This window comes from Ochotona princeps, chromosome 6 (assembly GCF_030435755.1).
Source record: "Ochotona princeps isolate mOchPri1 chromosome 6, mOchPri1.hap1, whole genome shotgun sequence".
In the NCBI taxonomy this organism is placed as follows: domain Eukaryota; kingdom Metazoa; phylum Chordata; class Mammalia; order Lagomorpha; family Ochotonidae; genus Ochotona; species Ochotona princeps.
In genome coordinates this window covers 81,261,978-81,288,003 of record NC_080837.1, presented here as the reverse complement: position 1 = coordinate 81,288,003, position 26,026 = coordinate 81,261,978, and the positions used below count along the sequence as shown (strand labels likewise).

General features: G+C 39.3%; 1 protein-coding gene across 9 annotated transcripts in view; it reads left to right on the top strand.

Moving 5' to 3' along the window:
* MEF2A (myocyte enhancer factor 2A) overlaps positions 1-26,026 on the top strand; it is a 127,169-nt gene that overhangs the window by 64,152 nt on the left and 36,991 nt on the right. For 4 of the 9 annotated variants that reach the window (XM_058666578.1, XM_058666575.1, XM_058666574.1 and 1 more), the window contains exons 4-6: positions 18,583-18,720; positions 20,615-20,834; positions 21,899-21,958. In XM_058666578.1, the coding sequence (XP_058522561.1) occupies positions 18,583-18,720; positions 20,615-20,834; positions 21,899-21,958 (418 nt within the window). Of the gene's footprint in view, positions 1-18,385; positions 18,518-18,582; positions 18,721-20,614; positions 20,835-21,898; positions 21,959-26,026 lie in introns of all 9 variants that reach the window. The other 5 variants (XM_058666580.1, XM_058666576.1, XM_058666581.1 and 2 more) reach the window with 2 other exon arrangements.

Genomic DNA, 26,026 nt, shown 5'->3' with positions numbered 1-26,026 from the left:
AAATGATTTTTATGTACCTTTTTGAATGAATATTTATTTAGATTGCATTTAGGTATTTAGATTAATAAATGTGGTCTGCTACATTAGGATAAGCTGCACAAGAGACTAACTTTGAGATGGAGATGAATATCACTTCTGTGTTTAAAAATGGTATCATATGAAAATATTCACATACTGCTTTTCAGGACTATTTCATATTTATTTGCTTACTTGAAAGCTTTTTTACTTTTGAATGTTTGTTACATAGGTGAGGGGACTGCAGGCCCATGCAAGTTTGTGGGTGGGATGGGAAGAGATGAAGTGAATGGGAAAGGGGAAGTTCAGAGAAGACCTCGCTCTCCCTTCGACCTTGGTGATTGGGGTAGGGGCAGTGAGAAGATGTTGCACTGCTTTTTGCTGCCAGATCACATAAGTACCAGGGGACAGAGATGGTCTCCTGATTTCATCCCAGGGACCCTGTTAGAGGAGGGTGGGAGAAGAATAACCTGAGGTTGTTACTTCAATAATCTTGATTATTCTGATGTGGTGTTGGCTTTGTTATATCAGGTATAAGATGCCACTTCCCATACTTACCAGCTGTGTGTGTCTGTTTTGATATGTCCGTAGCCTTAGATACTTGATATAGAATATGGCCTGTTGCATTGTTGAACTTGCTGCTCTTTCCATATTTTGGTGAGGCATTCAAGGTCCTCTTTGAATCAGAGAGACTGGCTTCCCTGTCTTTCATGTGCATCCCAGTCTATTCTGTTTCTTTACATGGAGTCCACAATAGGGACAACCCAGTCCTGCACCAGGTGGGGATTGAGTGTAATGTGCTTAACAGGCTGACTCAAGAGCTCATGCTGAGTTGGTCCCCAGGCCCAGTTGCCATGAGAGCTGGAATGTGCTGTGTCCTGACCCAGCTTGCCCGACCCCACCCCCCACTCCCTGATCCAGTCTTGCGTGCACTGGTGGATGGTCAGACCTGATCAGGGCAAGCCCCAAAACCTTCACCCAGGCCTGTGCCCAGATCTAGTCCTCATGCCAACAGGTGCTGTGGCTCGAGCCAGCTTCTCCCTGTCTAGTGGGCGCTGTTGCCTAGTCCAGATGTCCCTTGTGAATCCCTTCCAGAACTGCCCCCAGACCCAGCCCTCATGTGCACTGGCAGGTGCTGCAGCCGAGCCTGGCCCAGCCTGCCCCCAGACTTGGCTCTTTCTTGGAGTAGTAGGTGCTGTGGGCTAGTTGTCGAGCCCCCTGAGGACCCCTTTCAGGCCTGCTTCTAGACCTGGCTCGTACATGCACCAGTGTGTATTGCAGGTAGCTCAGCCCAGGCCACCCCCACACACTGCTCTGACTTGTACTGGTAGGTGCTGTGGCCTCAGGATTGTATTTCTTAGAAAAATATGTTTTATTGCCTTTGTTTCCTGTATTTGATTAGATGGCATTTCACACAAAAAACAAAGACATAATTCTGTCTTTCTGTGTCGTTGAGAATTGATACAAAATTTCTTAGTGGAGAAGCCTTGCTGACACCAGTACCCATATGGAACAGTGGTGTCGCAGGTGGCGACACAGCCTGTTACATCACAACATCAGCCCCCATATCTAGCTTTTAAAGTATTTTTAATCCTCAAGAATATCTTCTGAAATAACTTGAAACAGCTAGTGCAAATTTGCAATTAAAAAGCAGTTCACAATAGTATACTAGTATCGGTGTAAGTTACAACCATGGAAAGTAGTATCAGTGTTACATTTTGATCTAAATCTACTTGGTTATTAGAGCTTTTTGAAGGAGTGCTATTTCCAGAGTTCTGATGGGATGGATAGGAAATGGCCTCTGTTCCCTGACCTTTCAGATCCAGAGGTGTCGTACTCAGGCTTGCTGATAGTGTTATATCTTCAGAGACTTGTGAAACATTTTTTTCTCTCCATGATCCAGCTTAGGAATGAATCCAGGAGCATAGAAGAGCTCTCCTGTTGCTTTCTAGGGCTGCAGTGGAGCAGCAGGGGAGGGGAAAAAATGAGGCGTCTGCAGACAAGACAGAGCTTCACTCCACCTCTGCCCCTGCCCTGCTCCTTAAGCAGCTGGCTCGTGATTCCCAGGGGAGGCTCATGCTTCTCAGGCTTGCTTCCTCCCGCTCCCACAGGTCATGCCACCTGCACCTCACACCAGGCATGGAGCTCTTGGGATTCAGTTTCACTGTTTTTATTTTGCCTTGCATTTGAGTACTGTTATTCGTCATATAGCTATTGGTCTTCATCTATGTGCTTTTTATAAGGAATTATACATCTGTAAGTGTGTTTTTCTGTCTTGGGGAGTTTTATTTTTCTCCATTAGAGATCTGTGTGTTGGATCCATACATGAGAGTTCATGGGGAAGAGTATCTCTGGAATACCTACTTCCGACTGTTGACAAATAGCTCTGTGTCCGTAGGTTTCAAGAATTGAATATGTTGATATTTGTTGTTAGAATACATATTCTTTTTTTCTCTACAATATTTTTAAGCCATTATTCCTTTTCTTGATTACTGAGAGAGAAGGGTTATAAAAGCAATTGGAGTACTGGTCAGAAGACACTTCCCATGGAAGTGGCCTCAGCAGTAGAGTGCGTTAGAGGACGTGGTTGGAGGGGAAAGTGGTGCTAGGGAGGTGTTCTGGATGAAGGGAGCAATTTGTGTAAAAATTGGGAAAAGGTGATTTATGAGGCTGAGACCAGCAGATACAGCTGTGGTGTAGTGGGACGAATAGACTGAGATCTAAGAAGCAAACCAGATCTTCATGAGCTGTGTAATGCCCTTACATTTACCCTGAAGGTTGGGTTAGGCACTGAAAGAGCTTACCACAATAGCTGCCTGCCTTTTGCTATCTTTTTTTTTCCCAAGCAATAAATTGCCCTAGAACTGCATGGTGATTTTTTTTTTAAAGGATTGGAAGATAAAAGATGGAAAAAATTAAAACTATTGAATGTGTAATTTTACGTTTTTAAACTTTTCTGCACTGCTGTTTATCATGCTCTGTGTACATGTGCTGGAAGTTGAGATTGCAGTGATAACTGGCCATATTGCTGCCTTACTCCTAACGTGCTGTGTTGGTTATTGAATTAGGTGACTGCAGAAATCCCTTTGATGGATATGTTCTGTATGGATTCAAGGCCCTTATCATTCATAGATGGTCTTGTTATCAAATGTTAATGACTTAGCATTTTAAATATTATACTAATAGTAGAACTGAGAGAGCACTTAAACCAAAGGTGCTAGGAGCTTAACATGTTTATCTGTTCTGTGTATAGCTGCAAAGAGAATTATGCAGTATAGATGATGTCTCAGTTCCACATGCATAGAAAAGTTCCCAATATAGACATGCAGTGTTGTGAAAGTTGGCATATGAAGTATAACTTAAAGTTGAAGAGATAGCTATCTTGTCATTATACTTATTTTGAAGTTTATTGGTCGCTTTAAAAAAAATTTTATTTATCTTTTTTGAAAAGTGATAGATGCAGAAAGGAGAAGAGGCAGGGAGGAAGATCTTCCATCCAGTGATTCTCTCCTAATATGGCCGCAGTGGCTGGAGCTGAGCTGACCTGAAGCCAGGAGCCTCTTCCAGGTTTCCCACACAGGTGCAGGGTCCTAAGGCTTTGGGCTGTCCTCAACTGCTTTCCCATACCACAAGCAGGGAGCTGGATGGGAAGCAGGGCTGTCATGGTTAGAAACGCTGCCCACATGCCATCCTGGCACTTGCAAGGTGAGGACTTTAACCACTAGGCCACCATGCACAGCCCTGTTCATTTCTTCTCAGAAGGGCTATTTAAGGATTATGTTCTGCAGAAAGGTATCTTATTTGCATAAATTAGTCACAGCTCTACTTTTTGCTTTATAATTAAGCAATTAGTACTATTCCTATAAAAATTGAAATTACTATGAACTAAATTTTTTGAATTTTGAATTTTATGGTACAATTTCGTAGTGAACTTATATATCTTAAGAAGTATACATACCTTATAATTTACCAGATGTTTGGTTGACTTGCATTTCTAATATGTTCCTTAATATATCAGCTATGGGTATTCTATGAAGAGTACTACCATATGTTTAAGTAATTGATAAATGTTCCTTTACTCAAAGAATGTTTTTGTTGTATTCATCATAATTAGCAATAAAAAAGAAGATAAGCCCTTCATGCTGATTTTAAAGTACTTGGTAAATAAATTACATGCTTAATTAAGCTCTCTGAAATACAACCAAAGCCTAATCATACAAATTGTAATTTACCAAAATAAAAAAAATAAATTTTTAAAGCCCAAGAAAAATACAGATTGTAATTTACCTATTGAAATTCAGTACAAGTCATTTTTAATAGAAATTTTGTTTTATGTAACTAGCATATGTAACTAGATTTGAGTTATTTTGATAATCTATCTTTAAAGTCTTAAAATGTTCTGAAAAACTAAAAACTTGGAAATAGCAGCTTGTATTTATATAGGGATTTTTAAAAATTAGCTTTAGTTTCTTAATATCAGTGTTTGCATATAATTATGCCATAATATATATTTAATAATATTTTATTGCTGTTTTTGCATATCATATTAATTATTGTTTTTGAAAACAAGAAACAGTTTCTTTAATAAGATTTATCTAAAAAAATACATGGGACTGGCATCCCTGGGATGGTAGGCTAAACCTCCACCTTCAGTGCCAGCATCCCATACGGTGCTGGTTCATGTCCTGGCCGCTCCACTTCGGATCCAGCTTCCTGCTTATGGCCTGGGAAAGCATCTGAGGAAGGCTCAAGGTCTTGGCACCCTTGCATCCCTGAGGAAGCTATTGACCCCGGGCTTTGGTTCAAATCAGCTCTGACTTTTGTAGTCATTTGGAAAGCAGACCAGTGGATGGAAGATCTCATTCTCTGTCCTTTTCTCTGTAACTCTGACTTTCAACTAATATAAAATAAATCTTTAAAAAAATTTTGGGGGGCTGATGCGGTAGCCTAGTGGCTAAAGTCCTTACTTTCCATGTGCCAGGATCCCATATGGGCTCCAGTTCTAATCCTGGCTGCTCCACTTCCCATCCAGCTTCCTGCTTGTGGCCTGGGAAAACAGTCGAGGACGGCCTTGGGACCCTGCACCTGCCCAAGTGGGAGACCCGGAAGAAGTTCCTGGCCCCTGGCTTTGGATCAGCTCAGCTCCGGCCGTTGCGACCACTTGGGGAGTGAATTAGCAGACAGAAGATCTTTCTCTCTGTATGTCCTTCTCTCTGTATATCTGCCTTTCCAATTAAAAAAAAAATTTTTTAAAGCCACCAGTTACATTGTGAAGGATGGTAGAAAGATACTTGATATTGACCCTGAAATCTTATTTGACATTAACTTATTAGTACTTTTTTATTTGAAAAGCAGATTTTGAGAGAGAGAGGGCTTTTCCCTCCGCTAGTAATTTGTTCAAATAGCTGCGAAAGCTGGAGTGGAGTAATCTAAACCAGGAGCTCCTTTGAGGTCTCTGTCTCTCCCATGGGCGCAGTGGTCCAAGGGCTTGAGCCCACCTCAGCTGCTTTCACAGGTGATAAGCAGGGAGCGGGATGAGAAGTAGAGCATCTGAGACACAAACCTACCCTCGTGGGATGTGGTGGTACAGGCAAGGGATTAATGTGCTGTGCCACCACACTCGCCCCACACTTACTGGTGATTTAAGGCATGTGCCGGCATTTAGTATTCTAATATGTATTTTGACTATAGAATCATTCTTTTATTGCATGCCTGGTAGATCAGCCTATTAAGCTCTGGAGGTTTTCTCTTTTTTGAGACAGAGGCTAGCAGGCTGGTAGACAGGTGAGCTGACAGTTCCTTTCTGCTGGCTCACTCCCACTAGCCCAGCAGTGTAAAAAGGGCAAGGCTGACACCTCTGCAGTGGGTGGCAGGTGCCCAGCTCCTGGAGTGCCCACCTGCTGCCTCCCAGAGCACACATTACAGGAAGCAGAGCTAGGACCTATACCTAGGCACACCTGCATGGGACAGGGCCCCTTAATGACTAGGCCAAACATGGACTTCAGCTGTATTGAATAACATCATTTAATGGGGCAGATTTATTGAAGGGTCAAGTTTGTGGGTTATAATGATTAGTTAAATCGTATGTATAAATTTTGAAAACTTAGATTGTGTTTGTGTCTTTAGGCTACATTGAGCATTGATCTTTAGGGATTTATTTTTTGAATATCACTTAACATTTGTAGCAGTGTGGTAGAAATTCAGGTGTGTTAAAGTGCATCATCTTGTACTGTTCATTAGCTATATACTTGTGCTGGCTTTTCCATATTGAAAAGAGACAGTGGCAGCTGTGAGCCCTGCATTTATAGAGCATGATGTAAAACAGCACTCTAGGACTGTCCTTTCTGTTACGACGGAACTCCTCAGTACCTGGCTTGTCCAGTATGGTAGTCATTAACATATGAAACTGTGGAGCCCTTGACATGTGGCTAATGCAACTGAGAAAGTGTGTTTTTAGTCTTACTTGGTGTTAGGTGGCCACATGTGGCTAATGGTTAATGTCCTGCTGTGCACTGACCTTAAGAATCAGATCCTGTCTCAGAATTCTCAGCAGATATTCCAAAATAAATTCTGATTTTACTGGTTTAGCTCACATGCTTCTCTATGTCCCAATCCCAAAATCCTAATCACTGGTCAAGGATAGAATGTGCTGATTGACCTGTGCTATGCATATGTTCCAGCTGTGGGACTTGAAACATTTGGAGTAGTCCAGACAGTGGCATTTGCATCAGGATAAATGTATGTCTCAGTAGAACAGAAAGAGGACTCAAAAATAGACTCTTGGGGCCCGGCGGTGTGACCTACTGGCTAAAGTCCTCGCCTTGAATACGCCGGGATCCCATATGGGCACCGGTTCTAATCCCGGCAGCTCCACTTCCCACCCAACTCCCTGCTTGTGGCCTGGGAGAGCAGTTGAGGACGGCCCAATGCTTTGGGACCCCCGCACCCGCATGGGAAACCCGGAAGAGGTTCCTGGTTCCTGGCTTCGGATCAGCGCAGCACCAGCCTGTTGCAGCTCACTTGGGGAGTGAATCATCGGACGGAAGATCTTCCTCTCTGTCTCTCCTCCTCTCTGTGTATCTGACTTTGTAATAAAAATAAATAAATCTTTTATTAAAAAAATAGACTCTTACATTTATGACTTGATTTTTTTTTTTTTAACAAAAATTCCAAGGTAAATCAGTGAGAAAACAGAAGTCTTCTCAGTAAATGGTGCTGGAAAATTGAGCATGCATACAGAAAAAATTATAAGTATTTACCTCACTTATACATTAATACAAGGTAAGGAACGAAGAAGAAACTTTGGTGTTGGTAGAGTGGCTTATTTGCCTCATGAGCACTGGGCCTTTGGAGGGTTTAAAATAAAAGAGTCCATCAAAAGAGGGGTGGATAAAGAGACTGGTACATCTCTTATATGGAATACTACTCAGCCATGAAAAAGAATGAAGCTTTATCATTTGCAACTGGAGACCATTACGCTCAGTGAAATAAGTCAGTCCCAAAAGGACAAATATCACATGTTTTTCTGATACAAGACGACCTTCATGCAAAATATTAGATCAGTAGCTCTTTTAATAATGTTTTTGCTGCAACTCGTGGGTTTTGATATATATATATATATTTTTTTTCTTCAAAATAGTTTCTTTTCTTAGTAAATTCTTCATTGACTCATAGGTCATACGTGCCATCATTTTATCCAGGAAGGTTTTTAATTTTCCTTTTCATTTCTTCAGCGATACAGTGGTCATTCAGTAGCATGTTTTTTAACTTCATCATATTGTAACTTTTAAAACTTTATTTCTGTTGTTGATTTTGTTTTATGGCTTTTCATTTAAGGGAATTATAGTAACTGTGTAATAGAGACTGTCATATCCAGATGTGATAATACAGTGCAGTACGCATCTTTACTTCCAGATGAAAAATGGACTTCCAATGAAACTGTTGAATATCTGCCATTGTTTGTACCAGCAGTGTCAGGATACACTTAAACAGCAGAGTAATGGACTGCTTATAAGGACTATGCTATTGTAATTAAAATAGGGGAAATCAGTTGGGAGTGAGGATATTTAGGAAGGTAGCAAGGAAAATCCCAGATCCTATGGAATTATATCATAAAATAAAATTTTAAAAAATGAGTCAAATCAGGTTACTATCTGACAGCTGATAGCATTTTAAGAAAGTTCATGGCTTTTTTTTTATTTTAAGAGTTATTTTTCTTGAAAAGTCAGAATTACAGAGAGGAGAGAGAGAGGGGAAGATCTTCCATCTGCTGATTCACTCTCCAACTGGCTGCGAAGGCCGGAGCTGAGCTGATCCGAAGTCAGGAGCCGGGAGCTTCTTCTGGGTCTCCCACACAGGTGCAGGGTCCCAAGGCTTTGGGGTCATCCTCGACTGCTTTTCCAGGCCACAAGCAGGGAGCTGGATGGGAAGTGGAGCAGTCGAGATATGAACTGGCACCCATATGGGATCCCAGCACATGGAAGGTGAGGACTTTAGCTATTGTGCTGGGCCCAAAGTTTATAGTTCTTTAAGGTAAATAATCTGTAATTATAATAGGTTTTTAGCAACACTGAGGTTTGTATGAAGAGAAAAGAGTGCTATTATATTTTATTTAAATGGGGAAGGGAGATTCAAGTGAGAGGTTGTGTTCACAGTGGCACATTGGTGCAACATATTTCAGCGATCTATAGAAAATTTAAGAGTGCACCATTTGTTTAAAATAATTCAGAATTGATTCCAGTGTAATTAACCTGTGCAAAACAATCTCTAGAATTGCAGCAATTTAAATAAAGTATCTTTGTGTAAAATTGTTACTGACTATGCAAAAAAATGGTTATTAGATTAAATTACCATCTTAAAATGCTCTTTGTATATACAAAGATTAGCAAATTCTGTTTTGGTTCTTAAATAAGAAAGCTGAGTTCAAAGAAAATAAGAGGCTTGTCTTATCTCATTTCAGTGGGTAATGACAGCACAAGACTTAAGTAGTGTTCCCTGGGTGATCTTGAGTCTTTCTAGAAAGACTGTAGATCCCTGCAGGCAAGTCTTTGCTAGGGAATGTTACTGTTTTTCATAGTGCTTCAGTAAACATCTGACACAAAGCTTAACAATGACCTATGAAATTGGACTGAAGAAGCTTTTCTTACTTCCCCTCCCTTCCCTTCCTCTTCTCTCCTGTCCTGAGAAAGCATCTGGCCTAGTGTATAAGATGTCATTGGAGACATCCCTGTGCTGTGTCACAGTACCTGTGGTTGGGTCCTGTGTCTGCTCCTGTTCCAGCTTCTGGCTAGTAGCAGGTTTTTGCTCAAGTGGATGGTTCCCTGCTGCCCATCTGAAACATCTGGACAGAGTGACTGATCATCAGAGCTGTCCTCTGTTTGCTCACTGCAGCTGTCTGCAGTGGCTGGAATTGTTCCAGGCCAGGAGTCAACAGCTCAATCCAGGTGTCCTGTGGCGGTGTCAGGGACTCAGTTGCTTAAACCATCACCTGCTAGTTGTCAGGATCATGCATTTGCATAACACTGATAAGGAATAGGACACCCCAAATCAGGTGTCTCAGCCATTGAGACAAATGCCCACCCCAGTTGGGAGTTTGTGAGTCTGGTAGTCCTCTCTACCCCTGAAACTGAAGCCCTAGGATGAGGAATATCCACTGCCTGTTCCTATTTGGAGTGGTTACAGCAGAAAATTTTTAGTACTGAACAGATGAAGCGAAGATGGAGGATAAGAAAGAGAGAACCTATCTCTGACAAATTGTTAGCCAGTACCACTAAAGATTGGAATTGCAAGCCCAATTCACGTAACAGCACAAAGCATTCAAGAAAACTAGTATTCCGGGTGCCTGCAAGAAACAGATTAATATGCTGTTTGGAGAAAATGATTTGCTTTCATATTCTTTACATTTAAAATATTTTTCAAGGGAGTAAGATGAAAGTTTGGCTTAAGAATTAAATTGCCATTTGGAATACCTGCTTCCTTTATCAGAATGGCTCTGCTCTTAATTCCAGCTGTCTGATATGTGCACTCTGGGAGCAGCAGGTGATGGCTCAAGGACTTGGTCCCTGCCATCCACATGGAGGCTGAAATTGAATCCCTACCTCTTGGCCTCCGCCTGGTGTAGTTCCAGCTGTTGGCAGGCAGTTGGGCAATGAACCAGTGGATGAGAGATCTTGTTCTCTACATCTCCAGGAAATAAAATATGATGAAGCGTAGGAGAAAGCAAGATGCAATGAACAAAGTCCAGCAAGAAGGGGCAGAGGCTGCCTCCTCGCTGTTTGAGATACTGTGACACAGATTATAGGTTAGTCTCACATGATATTTATGATACAAAACAAGCTTGGGAATTCCTGTTAAAATCAGGAAATTGCAAAGTGACAGAGAGAATTTGTGAACTGAAAGATGGAAGAATTATCTAAGGTTCCACAGAGATGTGTTAAGAAGTTCTGGTCTGTTTTAACTGGTATTCTAGTAGAAGTGCGGGGTTGGTTGGTTTGTTTTTGGTGCATAGGTGACAGAGATGCAGTTACTTGAGCCATCGCTTGCTCTCTCCCAGGGCTTGCATTAGCAGCTGCCACTCTAGCCCAGAACCCTGATAGAGGAAGCTAGGCCAGACATCTTTCCCTAAGTCTGTGTTTAAAGAACTCAACAGCCTGTGCGTCCCATATCTCGGTGCTGGTTTTAGTCTCAGCTGTTTCTGTTCTGATGCAGCTCCCTGTTAAAGTGCTTGGGGAGGCAATTGAAGGTGGCCCAAGTACTTAGGCCCCTGTTATCCATGTAGGAGACGGGCACAGAGTTCCTGGCTCTTGTCTTCAGTCTGGCCCAGGGCTCTCTATTGTAGCCATTTGGGAAGTGGACCAGTGTATAAATCTCTGTCTCTCCCTTTTCCTCTGTCACTCCACCTTCCAAATAAGTAAGTAAATAAATCCTTTTTGTTTGTTTTTAAAGGTAAGAGGGTTTGCCCTACAGTATCCTGAGAATTTTAAAGCTAATAGTAATCACTATACTGTGACACTGGCACATAACCAACTGCCAAACATTTTTAGGGAATAGTTCAGAAACAGAAGCATGCATATCTAGGTGTTTAGCATATGACACAGGTGATAACACAGATTGAGGAAAGAAAAAAGTCTTTATGCAGCAGTGCTGCTGAGCCTACCTCATAACTTAAACAGAATCACCTCCAAGATGGTTATAGGCCAAAATGTGACAGGTTTAAATTAAAAAGCTACATGGAAGGTAATACAAGAGAGTATATCCTCATGATTTTAAGGTTGGAAAAGATTTCTCATATACTGTGTAAAAATTGCTCTTTTGCAATCATGAGGATAAATGTAAGGGCACCAAAATGATAAATTTGGTTATGTTAAAGTTCAAAACTCCTTTTCATGCTCAGACAGGAGTTTAAAAAGGCTTCACGGACAATTGATTTTTTGTATGTATAAAATGAGCCAAACACATATATTGACTGTATAGGAGAATTGCTCTTAGCTAATAAGAAAAGAACAACTTTAATGGATGTGCTCCAACAGTATTTCACAAAAAAACAAACAAAAACAGCCAATGGGTTTTAAATGTGCTTAACTTAATTTTCATCAGTGGAATGCAATTACTTTGCATGGGGCTGGTGCAATGGCTCAAATGGTTAATCTTCCACTTCCAAGCACAGCATCCCACATGGTCCCAATTTGTGTCCTGATTGCTTCACTTCCAATCCATCTTACTTCCAATCCATCTCCCTGCTTGTGGCCTGAAAAAGCAGTGGAGGATGGCTCAAATAGTTAGGCCCCTGCATCCATGTGGGAGATCCAGAAGAATCTTCTTGCTCCTAACCTCAGATCCGCTCAGCTCCAGCCATTGCGGCTGCTGGGGGAGGGAACCAATGGATGGAAAAACTTTCTGCCTCTTCTCTGTGTGTAAATCTGCCTTTCCAATACAGATAAATAAATCTTTAGAAAAAAAAAAGTGGTTTGCCATTCTGCTACAACTGAGAATTGTCATTTAAAAAAAACCCTTGAATTGGATGTAAGAGGGAGAGATCTCTTCCATTCCCTGGTTCACTTCCTAAATGGCTGCAGCGACCATGAGCCAGGCTGAAACCAGAAATCTGGAACTTCATTTCATCTTCCAGGTGGGTGGTGGGGACCCAAGTAATAGGCTCATCTTCTGTTTTCCCAAGCAGAAAGCTGGATTGGAAGTGGATCAGGCAAGAGTCAAACTGGCGTTCACGTGAGTGCTGCTATCTCAGGTGGTGGCTGAACTTGCTGTTCCACAGTGCTGGTCCCTTTTTGCAGATAAATGGTAGCATTCATGACAGTAAATAAGCTATGACTATATGTAACCCTGTGGATAATTCTCATAAATAATGAAAGAGTTAGGATAATATTGTATGTGCTTCCATTCACATAACATTCAAAAATAGATTACTAGGATATGTTTCTACATGACAAACTTAAAATAATTGTTCCAAAATTAGAAATCATTGAAACTTGGAAAATAACTTTCATTTTTAAAATATTCTAATAATCAAACTTCACTTAGAACTTATGACATACTACTGTTTTTGTTTTTTGAATATTCACTTACATGTTGTGCTACATCTGTTAGTTATCCATTCACTCAGTATTTACGGAGCTCACCTTCACAGAAATGAGATTTAAAGCGGATGGTAAAAAAGTAGCTTGATTCGACTAGCTTCTCTGGCATTTAAAAACCGTGCATATATGCATCTTGAGTATTTTTAATTCTGTATTCTCATTTGTCGTGCTCCTCTGTTTGGGTCTGCATTTATAACTATTAAAAAGTAGGGGATATTGGGCCCGGCGGCGTGGCCTGGCGGCTAAAGTCCTCGCCTTGAAAGCCCCGGGATCCCATATGGGTGCCAGTTCTAATCCCAGCAGCTCCACTTCCCATCCAGCTCCCTGCTTGTGGCCTGGGAAGGCGGTCGAGGACAGCCCAATGCATTGGGACCCTGCACCTGCGTGGGAGACCTGGAGGAGGTTCCAGGTTCCCGGCTTCGGATCGGCGCACACCGGCCCGTTGCAGCTCACTTGGGGAGTGAATCATCGGACGGAGGATCTTCCTCTCTGTCTCTCCTCCTCTGTGTATATCTGGCTGTAATAAAATGAATAAATCTTTAAAGAAAAAAAAGTAGGGGATATTAAAAATTTTTCAGTTCTTGATGCACAGTAGTTAAAGCTATATGCTTATTATCTTAATAAATACCCAGATATTATAGACCCTTGAATTCAAAATTTAGTAGCATAGCCCAGTATTCCAGGAAATGTCAAGTCTGTTGGGGGTATTTATCAGTTCTTGTTTGAGATATCACATGGTCAAAATAGAAAGAAAGGTATTCTGCTTTATTAACTCTTTAAACAAAGAGATTGCAGTAATGTATGTGTTGTGAAAATGTATAATTCTTCAAAAAAACTTATGGAAAAGTAGAAGTAAAACATTTTAGAGGTTGCTGTTTGCTGAGGAAAGTGATGGAAGATGGCCCAAATACTTGAGTCCAGCTGCCGACTTGGGAGCCCTGGATGGAGGTCCAGGCTCCTGTCTTGCCTGGACCAGCCCCCATCGTCAAGGGCGTTTAGAGAGAGAACCAGTGGATGAAAAATCTGTCTCTCTTCCTCTCCTCCCCTTTTCCAGTCACTCAACCTTTGAAATAAATAAGTAACAAACCTTTTAAAGAATTTCTGAAGAACATTTTTAGTGCAAAAAGTATTTGAACTCCATTCATTGTGTATATTATTATGAACTCTTTGGAGACCTATATTAGGTGTAGATTTCAATTTTATCCCACCAAAGTAAACATCTTTTAACCTCACTTTCAACACACTTTTTCAATTCCACTTATATTTGTATATATTCATATTGAAATTATAACTTCAGGGAAATTTAATGTGGGTAAATTTCAAATATGTTTTCACTTTTGAATATATTTTTACTGAATGTTAAACATGAGGGAATGTAAGCTGAATGAAGGCTGTTTTTACCCCTGAATAATTATTAATCCATTTTGAAATGTGTCTGTTTATTATGCCAAAGAAAATCTGGATATATCTATAGAAAAGTCTAAACAGCATTGTTCTTTGTAAATCTTTTTCTTTCTTCTTTTTACCCCTCCTATTCTTACCATCTTCACTTTCACCAGGAAATTTAGCAAGTAAAACTAGGAAACCAGACATGAGTATACAGGGTTTTCTAAGCAGTCATGTGTCCCCAGCAATCTGTACTTAAACTTGAAATGTAGTAATAGAACAAATGATTTAAAAAAATCTTTGTTGGAGTAGTAAGTATCATTGTTTGAACTGTTACCTTAAAAATAATAAATAATTTCCACTTGCAGAGCTTGGACTTTCTCTGCATTCTAATTTGTAGAGAAAACAGCCAGACTTTGAGAACTGACATGGATAAGGAAATACTGGTTTGTGGTCTATAAGATTACCCATAGTCTTCTTCATTAATGTGGTTGTAAGAAATAGAAACCCTTTTAAAGCAGCTCAAGTTAAAGAAAGAATTTGTTGAAAGAATGCAGGCAACTGGCACGGAAGGACAGAAAGGAACAGCTGGCTTCCTGAAGGCCTACCTCCGCTCTGTGTTCTCTCATCGTTGCCACCAAGGCTGGCTTGCCTCTTCTGGAGGCACAACTGACGGTTTAGATGTAGAAATAAATCGAATGAATTTATAATTAAAGCGTGCTGAAATGAATTTGTGCATAGAAACAAAGCTGATTACTGTCCACAAGGCAGTAATCAATGGTGTTTCACAGGAAATAATTTATATAAACAAATATTATTTGTAATTGCAGTGCATGTACTGCAAGTTAACGATATCCTGCTTTGTAAAATTGCCTAGTCAAGAAACAAAGGTGCATATGAAATAAGTGAAGCTTATTGCTAGGGTACGCATTGAAGTCCAGTGTTTTAATTTGTCTTTAAATTGAAACAGAACTTTGAAATTTAAGAGTGTACTCCTTACATAGCCGAAAGTCAGCGGTTTGTAACGGTTGCTAAAGGCCTGTACTGCTGTGACGAGAAGGGAGAAAATGACAGGAGGGGAAAATTGGGAGAAGGGGGTGGAGCAGGAAGGAATCCACAGAGCTGCAAAGCTGCAGCATGGACAGTAACAACAGCAAAGAATACCTGTGCATGTGTTGGAGTCGTGCAGTCTACCTCATAATTATGTACAGGTTTGTGTCAATTAAAATTTTTAAAAATACAGAAAAGATAGAGCTTTTATAAAGAAACTTCATGATGAATCTTTAGTGGGTATGTAACAGGTTTTAACTTCCTCTTTACTTAGGTAAAACCAGTCTAATTAACACTAAAAACCAAAGGTTCTCCAGTTCTAAGTTTAATTTGAGCCTTTGCGGCACAGAAGGTGTGGCTGTGCTTTGAGGATGCCTCCTCTTGCAGAGTGCTTACAGCAGAATGCCCTTCCCCCGGCTGGAATCCAGCTTCAGGAAGTTGTGGGCTTGGTTGTTTTACATTACACTGTGAATGCTTTGATGTTCATTATGTCTAACTTATAAATTGTTAGAATTAAACCTTAATCTCCTTAATATCAACTATGTTTGTAAAGGTCCTAGATTTCTGACATTGGAAAAATGTTTCATATTATTCAGATCATTAGATTATCAAAACTTTCAAAAATTTTAAATAACAGATTTTGTGGAAAAACCAAGGTGGTCCAGTACTAAATTTTATTAGGGGTTACTAGAAATCTTTTCTTATTACATATAGATTTCTCAAAGATGAGTGAGGGACAATTTCACAACTCATAACTGGTACCAGATAATTTTCAAAAACTATAAAATTGTGACTCTCAGACACAGGTAAAATAAACATGAGTCAAAGTTCCTAACTCATTTATTAACTGAGGGAACTTGCAAAAATGTTACAGTTGGCCAACAGGTCAATCAACTCAAAGGTGCATGTCATTGGAATCTTGGCACAGTTGAAATTTCTCTAAGTTTACCAGAACGGTTCTGAAAAAGTGTTTATCACATCTACAAGAAATAAAATACTTCTGAAGTTGTGTTTCTTTAGAATGGAATATGATCATCAGCTTTCACCAGAGTATACTAGTAACTAGTAAGTAGTCATAGTTACCCTTGATGGTTTTTACTGTGTTTTTATTGTGGTTAAATAGAAGCAAATGCGAAAACTGAAGCTGCCTGTTTCTTATCACCTGCTTTTGTTAATAGATGACAGCATTCCACTCTATTACCATGGCACAGGAGAAACTTTGACTATTCTGCTATTTGATAATGATAAAGAAGACAGAAAAAGTCTTTTTATGGTAGTTGAGTCCTCCTAACAACTCTTCATGTTTTGGTGATAAGTAGACAAAAGTTGGCTGTCCAACAGAGGCACGCTAGTGGTTATCTGCAGAGCTGACACGGCCTCTTGAGTCCCTCCTGGTGACAGGAGCTGTGTCTGAAGTGAAGGCTTGCAGAGCTGCAGATAGCAGAGCAGTGTCGTTCCTCGTAATCCAACCAGGGTTCACCTGACAGAACAAATTTCATGACTAAATTCTGTTTCCTCTGTAGAAAAATGTTCAAAGAGGTACATACTTCATGATTACTGTTTGTGGAAAGTTTAGTGATTAGCATTCCAGCATACCAAGATAAGTGAATCAGCCGTTAAGATCCTTGAAAATTAGGGAGAGATATCTAAAGATTAAGGACTAGGATAAATCAACAACTTCTGTGTAAGATCTGTATGTAGACACAGTGTTGGTGATTTCTAGGGCTATGTAGGTTATGAGTTCACTGTGTTCTAGTATTTTGGGTGTTAAAATTTTCACTGCTGATAGCAACTTAGAAATTTGGCAAATAGAACTTGCTACCTTGTATTGCAAGGATAAATGTCTCTATCTTGTGATGTTCTGAATAACAAACTTTTATGGTTCTGCACATGTAAATGTCCACTTGGTTAGCATAATATCATGGGACTGATGTTGGAAAGATAGATAAAATGTTTACTGTATGCTCAGGTTGCGTGATTCGGTTGTTACGGAATCTTCAGGCTTTGTGTGTGTACTTTCAAGGACACACCAAGTAATTTGAGAAACTAAAGGATCTATATTAATGACTATTTATGGTTCTTTAAACAACCACAATAAAAATTTTTTTAAATAATTTGATTTTAGAGAAACTAAGACAAATTCTCAAATCTTAACCTACTGTTTACATTATTTGTACAAGAGTAAAAGGAGTAGAATAAATGTCCAGTTATCACAAATCATGTGGTATAAAATGAAATAATGAAAAACATTTCTTCAATCTAGTTCAAGTAATCTATTGATTATCTTAGAACCAGTCAGTTATGGTGTTTTAATTATTATCAGAATTTGCTTCTTAGTTAAGTTTTGCAAAATAGGCTTGGAAACTATTGATTTCTTAATCAATAAATCTCAAAACTCAATAGGCTTTCCTTGAAAGAGAACACCAATTAAGGTTTTAAAAATTCAGATACTCTGAAGATATGTAAATATTGCATGAATATTTAAGCCCTTGATTTTTAAATTTTTTAAATACCACTATAGAAGCTATCTTGTGATGACTTCCAATTAAACAAATTACAAATCAGTAAACTGACTGCTTCCTGTTTTTTAACCATGAAGTAAGCATACGGCAGGCGGAATGGGGAAGGGAAGGAGTCTTCGTGGTCTGCAAGGATACACTTCAGTGACACTCAAGAACGTTTTCTGGAAATTAAATGCAATGCAGTAAATGAAATGGGGAAAGAACTCCATAGAAGAATTAGCCAAGGAGGAGAAGAGAATACTTTCTGAAAACCTCCTGAGTGTCAAATGTGTCAAGTTGTTAATATGTTTATTCTTCATAGGAATTAGTCAGTACTGACATTTAAATATTAAATTTGAGCTTTTATATTTTAAAATTATGTAGGAAAATGAGTATGTTCAAGAAAAATTGAGAAATGAAAATATTGGATTCAAATGTCATACCTGTGAAGGTACTGTTACTTCTCAATGTGTCTTTGGTAACTTTTTATTTTTGGTCTTCATTGATTGATCTTATCAGATAAGTTTTCAGGTTATGGTCATATTCAAGTTGTAATTGTCAGAACAGCAGAACAGTAACTGAGTGATTTAGTATTCTTTAAATTTAAGAAAATTCCTAATAAGTAAATCAATATTTCTTTTCTCTTAATGCATAATAGTAAATTAATGTTGCTTGTATATCATATATGTTATTTGAAGAATCAGAGTACATTTATGATCATTTAAAAATTATTTCAGTGGCTCTTGCTTAATATCAGTCTGTGCTCTCTTAATGCAGTTTACAAAAACACTCGTGGCAAGTTAGTATTATTTGTGTGTGAATTTTCCAATTGTATTTCAGACTTTAAGAAAGAAAGGCCTTAATGGTTGTGAGAGCCCTGATGCTGACGATTACTTTGAGCACAGTCCACTCTCGGAGGACAGATTCAGCAAACTAAATGAAGATAGTGATTTTATTTTCAAACGAGGCCCTGTAAGTACTTTTACTTTACCTCTACTTTTTATTTGTTGATCCTTTTTGTTAACTTCATTATTTAGGCTCTCAACAAGAAGGAGCACAGAGGGTGCGACAGCCCAGACCCTGACACTTCATATGTGCTAACTCCACATACAGAAGAAAAATATAAAAAAATTAATGAGGAATTTGATAATATGATGAGGAATCATAAAATCGCAGTGAGTACTAAGAGTATGGTTTCTGCTTTTATCTGTGCATGAAGAGATTGGCTATACGTTTGTTTTACAATGGGTGAGGATAGTAAGTACAATGGAGGAAAGTATTCTTGCTCACTTATGTAACCTAGAAGTGCTGGAACCTTACATGTTCAGTATCTTAAATGTGGAAGTGAAAATATCAGTCCTGATTCTGCTTCTTAGTTCTCCAGTGATCTTGGGTTGGGTGCCTAAATGTCATGAAATGTTTATCTGTGAGGTGAGGATTTGGCTCAGACTTCCACCTCTCTCCCATGACTTAAAAACAAGATGTATATGATACGTATTTAAATAGATGTTGATAATGTAAAATGTAAAATAGTTGGCTCTGTTACAGAATATGATGCTTCTCATATTTTTAAAATTGTTGCATACGGTTGCAGTAATAAAGAGCTAAGTTTACTTCTGTGTGGCTTTTTGTAAATGTCCCCACATCATCTGGCAAGGATACCACCAAATTCCTATGCTTTTCTTATGCTCTAGGTACTGAGGAAGAGAGATCTGGCTTCATGTTAAATTCAAGAAGCCATGCTAAACTTGTTGCAAAATAGTTACTTTAATCATACATCTTACTGTAGTAAAAAATCTACTTTGAACTCATACTTCTGGACTTGATAGTTCTTCAGAGTTGTTCTCACTGGAAGCTCCGTTAGCAAGTTATTTAAGACTGAAATTCTGGATCTAATTTTCTTACTCTGAATGTGAAAGTGTAGCTTCATGGAACAAATTGGCTCTGGTTGTGATTATTTTACTATCAGAGTTAATTCTCTTAAAACTGTTCCCTGAAGCATGTGTGATAGCTGATTTGTTCATAATAATCCTATATTGTAAGAAGCAGCAGTTTAGGGAAAATTGCTTTTAGGAGGTCCTTTTGGACTAACACCATTATTAGTTCTTAAAAATAAAAACAATAGCAAACAAAATCAAATCCTTTCTGTGACGTCACAAAGATGTGGTTCTTGCCATTAATGTTGCATTGATAAAACATTACAAAGAAAAAGTTGTTCTACTTTTGAAAAACTTGCATCTATTATTATGTTTTGATGAATTATCATGATTTTTCTACCTGAAGTAAATTGTTAAATTACATACATAAGCTGTATCCATCCAATATTGAATTAACAATATTGAACTTACTTTGCAAATCACTGTTTTAAAATGCAGACAGGAAAATTTTCCCCCTTCTTTAAATGATAAAGAGAAGTGTTGTTTATCATGGTTAGCAATATATGGTCTGTGGAGCAAATACAAGAGGAAAATAGAAAATATTTTTTAAGGAGGTTATATAGGGTATTTTGGAGGTAGAGAAGATAGCATTTTTCTAATTCTGCAAAATTTAAGGAACTTAACAAAAGGTGATTACTAGGTTGTTAGCAGTTAATTTTTGATTAAGTTTCTTTGCAGTTTTATTATATTGGGTTTGTATTGTTGTTACTTTATCTTTTGTTCATCAACTATGTCAACAGTTAAATCATACTGAAACTTATTCCTAATTACCCAGATTTGACTTAATCTAATAATAAATGTATATTCTGGTTTCCTTTTGTTGTGTTCTTGATTTCCCTGTAGAGATACAATGTTACTAAACTGGTTTGGTTTGTGTTGTACAGATTTATGCTTACTTAGTAACAAAGAGATTTTGTAGTGTATAAGTATTGGTTTATAAAAATAAACTAGAGGTTTCAATATCAAACATACTCATGTTCAAATATAATTCTAAACAAAATAGCTTGACTGAAGACTTATTAGGAGCTTGTCCTGTGTCGTACTTTCACTGTTATCTTCTCAGAGCCACACGTTACTGGCCTGGATGAAAAGGTAACTGACGGTGTCTCTCCTCTTTGTTCTTCGTTCACAGCCTGGCCTGCCACCTCAGAACTTTTCAATGTCTGTCACAGTCCCAGTGACAAGCCCAAGTGCTTTGCCGTACACTAGCCCAGGGAGTTCACTTGTGTCACCATCTTTGGCAGCCAGCTCCACTTTAGCAGACTCAAACATGCTGTCTCCACCTCAAGCCGCGTTACATAGAAATGTATCCCCTGGAGCTCCTCAGAGACCACCAAGTACTGGTAATGCAGGTGTGTGCTGATGTTTATTTGCTGATTCCTTGTTAAAAAAGTGTGGAAAACCAATTGCTAACTTGGTATTTTTATCCTGCTACTCTTAGTTTTTTGTTTAGTTGAGCAAGAGTCACTGCTGTGTGACTAACTGCATTTTTTGCCCCTCCTCTGTTCTATTTTTACTTTTATGGTATAATTCCATAGGTTCTGGGATTTCTCCTATTCCCACTTCATATTCTCTCCCGCAACTTATTTCCCCCATATTATTAAATAGTGTAGTCCTTCATAAGCAACTAACTGCATTTTTAGAAAAATATGATTCTAGCATAGTGTCAAAGTGGACAATGTAGCAATCTGACATCTTAACTTTCCTTGTCATAAGAGAACCATGCTTTGTCAGAGAAAAATTTTAATTAGACTAGTATGAACAAAGATAATGGTGAGTGTGGGCCTTTCATGTTAGGATAGAGATAGGCTTACCTGCTTGAAGTAGATGTTGTTTTTCTTTTCCATGTCTTTTGTAAGGTGATTGAATCAGAAGAAATTTGTACTGCATTTACTGCTATCGCTATGTCTCCTCTTCCTTGAGTCTAAGATTTAGTGGTATTGCATAAACCCTATCCCCATTAATGCCAGCTGGTCCAGGTTTTGTTTTTTTGGGGGGGGGGCGTATTTATTACATGAAAGAGAGGGAGAGACAGAGATCTTCCATCTGCTGGTTCATTCTCCAGATGACCACAACATTGAGGGTTGGGACGGATGAAGCCAAGAACCAGGAGTTTCATGTGCATCTCCCATGTGGGTGGCTCTACCCAGGTACTTGGACAGTCCTCTGCTGCTTTTCCCAGGACATAGCAGGAAATTGCATTGGAAGTAGAGATGCCAGGACTCAACTGTTGCCTGTATGGCATGCTACTGTCTCAGCTGGCAGCTTTACCCACTGTACATACTGGCCTACAGTTTCATTTTTGTGGCTTCTGTGGAATGGAATGAAGATTACCTCTGTTTAGTTCATAGTCAAATAAGGAGAGCTGATTCATATCCTTTTTTTGTCCTCTCTTTCCTGTCTCGGACATTGTTAGGTGGGATGTTGAGTACTTCAGATCTCACAGTGCCAAATGGAGCTGGAAGCAGCCCAGTGGGTAAGTGGGTGCTTTCTCCTTGAATTTGTATGCATTTGTTTTATCTGAGATAAGAATATTTTCCTTGAAACAGGGCTTTTTTCCAGATTTTCTTGTAAGGACTATTTTAATATGTAATATGTTTTCACATGCTCCTGTTTGCATATTTTTTGGCCTTATATTACTCATTCAATAAATGTTGCCACCTTTTGAGAAATTTTGTTTTCCATCCTCTTCAAAGTTATGACTATTAGCAGACTGCTATATCTCACAGTAACATGATATGTTTTTAGATAGATTGGGATGGAAAGAAATGGTGGGCCTACTTTTGGAGACACAAAGAGAATTGAGAAATTTATGTTAAGGATCTGCTTTGCTGGTCATATCCATAACACTGAAGCTTTGTCATATTTGTAGCCAAACAGGCTGTTCCTCTTAAGAAATTCTTACAAGATGTTGCTGTTTCAACGCCTGTGTCATGAATGTGTCTTATCAGTCCTGAAGTGCTAGTAAACAGATTGTGATGTTAACTGCACAGAATGGTATAGTTATCAAAGAAGTTCTAAGAACACTAATCCTTACAGGGTGCAGATCATGGAGTCCTTACAGGGTACAGGAGGGAGAATCGTTAGAAAGGGTAAAGCACAGGGAACATATTACAGGAGAAGATAGAGGTCAGGCAGTCAGCAGCAGAGTACCTGGAGACCCACTGGACACAGGGAAGAGATGGTGATGGCAGAGCGGTTTTACAGGGAACAGAAAACCCACCAGCTACCAGTGAGCAGCAATCCAGATTCCAGTGGCAATCAGGTATTCAGCAGCAACACGGATCAGCTCTTGTGGCAGCTAAGTAAAAGCTTAGGTTCGCACAGAGCACTCAGGTGGTGAAGGTAGCTGTGGACTCTGAGGGGCAGACCAGTGATAGGATGGAGCTCACAGCACAGGGATCGAATGTCTCAATGGGTACGTTTCTGGCTGGTTACGCTGAGTTGATCCCATGGGGAGGACAGCACCAGCTTCATGTCCTGCAGGGTCTGTATGGTCCCCAGATCCAAAGGCCAACAGCCCCGCCAGGTGCCATCTTGTGTATTTTGACAAGATGAACACCTTGGACAAATCAGTTAAATAGGACAGTTGGCAGCTTCCTAATCCAGGACACCGATTAAACATAAAAATTGACTTGTAGACCTGTAGGTAATATATCTTAGAAATCTGCAGTAAGGAGAAGAATCCACCAAATAGGATTGCAGTGTCAAAAGTTATAAGAAGAGGGCCCGGCGGCGTGGCCTAGCGCCTAAAGTCCTCGCCTTGAACGCCCCGGGATCGCATATGGGCGCCGGTTCTAATCCCGGCAGCTCCACTTCCCACCCAGCTCCCTGCTTGTGGCCTGGGAAAGCAGTCGAGGACGACCCAATGCATTGGGACCCTGCACCTGCATGGGAGACCCGGAAGAGGTTCCAGGTTCCTGGCTTCGGATCGGCGCAGCACCTGCCTGTTGCGGCTCACTTGGGGAGTGCATCATTGGACTGAAGATCTTCCTCTCTGTCTCTCCTCCTCTCTGTATATCTGACTTTGTAATAAAAATAAATCTTAAAAAAAAAAGTTATAAGAAGAGACAGAGGCATAATGAATGTTACCAAAGACTCTGTGGAAAAGGAGCAAAGACCTCTACCACCCTCAGAGTTAACTGAGAAAGACATTGAGAAAATGGGGAACACAGAATTCAGAAAACTCATTATAATAAGTTTCTGACCAGCAGTGAGAACTACATAATATAAGGAGTTCAAAGAATTTAAGGAATATGTCACACAGGAAATGAATCAAATGAAAGCTGACATTTCAGAAGTTAAGAATACAGTGGAGCAAATTAAAAGTACAGTGGAGAGTCTCAAAAATAGAATGAGTGAAGCAGAAGAAAGAATATCAGAATTGGAAGATATTTCCTGTCACAAGGGGGGAAAAAAAAGAGCTGGAAGCAGAGCTGGGTCAAGCTAAAAAAAAAAGTAAGAATTAAAAGATAAGATTAAAAGGCCCAACATCTGAATTATGGGAGTCCTAGAAGGTGCAGAAAGAGAAGCTGGGTGTACAAATGTATTTAATGAAATATTAAAATTTCCATAATCTGGAGAAAGAATTGGAAAACAATACATAGGAGGGTCCCAGGACTCCCAACAGAGTTCATCAAAAGCGAACTTCACCACGATACATGATAGGCATAGAAGGAACATTCTACAACACAATCAAAGCAGTTTATGAAAAACTCAATGCCAGTATCATACTAAAGGGAGAAAGATTGGAAGCCTTCCCACTAAAATCTGGAACTAGACAGGGACGTACACTGTCACTGCTAGTCTTCAATATGGTATTGGAAGTCCTTACCATAGCTATTAGGCAAGAAAAGGAATTAAAGGAATCCAAACTGAAAACAAGGAACTGAAAGTATCTATTTGCAGATGACATGATTCTCTACATAGGAGAACCAAAAAACTTAGTTAAGACTACTGGAACTCCTAAGAGACTTTTTCAGAGTAGCAGGATGCAAAATTAATGAACACAAATCTATCACACTAGTGTACACAAATAATTCCATGACTGAGAAAGCAATTGTAAGTACAGTCCCCTTTAAAATAGTGGAGAGGAATTTTACATATCTAGGAATTAAGCTAACTATGTAGAAGACCTCTATGATGAAAACTATAAAACATCAAAAATGGAAATAGAAGAAGATATTGAAAAATAGAGAAGCTTACCATGTTCCTGGATTGGCAGGATTAACATCATCAAAATGACCATATTACCTAAAGTCATATACAGATTCAACACAATCCCCAGTCAAAATTCCAACAGCATTCTTCTCAGAAATAGAAAAGAAGATAGAAAAGTTCATCTGGAAAGAAAAAAGACCAGAAATAGCCAGAGCTGACCTGAAGAATAAAAATCAATTGGAAGAATAACAATTCCAGACCTCAAGATATGCTACAGAGCAGTGGTCATCAAAACAGTCTGGTACTGGTACAGAAACAGAGAAGATCATCAGTGGAACAGAATAGAAACACCAGAAGGGAGCCCACACATATATAGCAACTAATCTTTGACAAGAAAACTGAAAACAATCCAGGGAAAAAAGCCTCATCTATTTAACAGATGCTGTTGGGACAGCTGGATAGCAGCCTGCAGAATTAAGAAGCTAGACCCCCACCTGTCACATTATACAAAAATCAGCTGTAAGTGGTTCAAGGACCTAAATCTACATCCAGAAACCATCAGACTATTAAAGGAAAACATAGCAAGCACTCTCCAAGAAATAGGAACAAGGAAAGTCTTCTTAGAAAGGATACCAAAAGCACAGGCAGTGAAAGACAAATAAATGGACTACATCAAACTGAAAAGCTTCTGTACAGAAAAGAAACTATTAACAAAGTGAAGAAGCAACCATCACAATGAGAAAATTTTTGCATACCACACAAGTGACAGGATTAATATCCAGGATTTACAAGGAGCTTCTGAAACCCAGAAAGTTAAAAAAAAAAAAAAACCTTTGAAAAAAATGGGCGAATGAATGAACAGACATTTTGCGAAAGAACAGATTCAGATGGCTAACAGACATATGAAAAGATGTTCAGGCCCCCTACCCATCAGGGAAATAAAAATGAAAATCACGTTGAGGTACCACCTAAGTCCAATGAGACTGGCGGCCTACATTCAGAACTCAACTAACAACACCTGCTGGCGTGGATGTGGGGAGAAAGGTACCCTGCTTCACTGCTGTGGGAGCGCAGGCTAATACAACCACTATGATAATCAATATTGAGAGTGCTTAGAGAATTGCAAATAAACCTTCCGTATGATCCAGCTCTTTCACTCCTAGGAATGTATCCAAAGGAAATGAAAACTGCATATGAGAAGGGGATCTGTAATTCTATCTTTACAGCAGCACAATCTACAATAGCATCCAAAGAGGATTGGCTAAAGAAACTGTGGTAAAACTACTGCATGGAACATTATTCAGCCATTAAAAGAATGAAATTATACCATCTTCAACTAGATGGTCCCAACTAGAGACCATTATGCTTAGTGAAATGAGTCAAT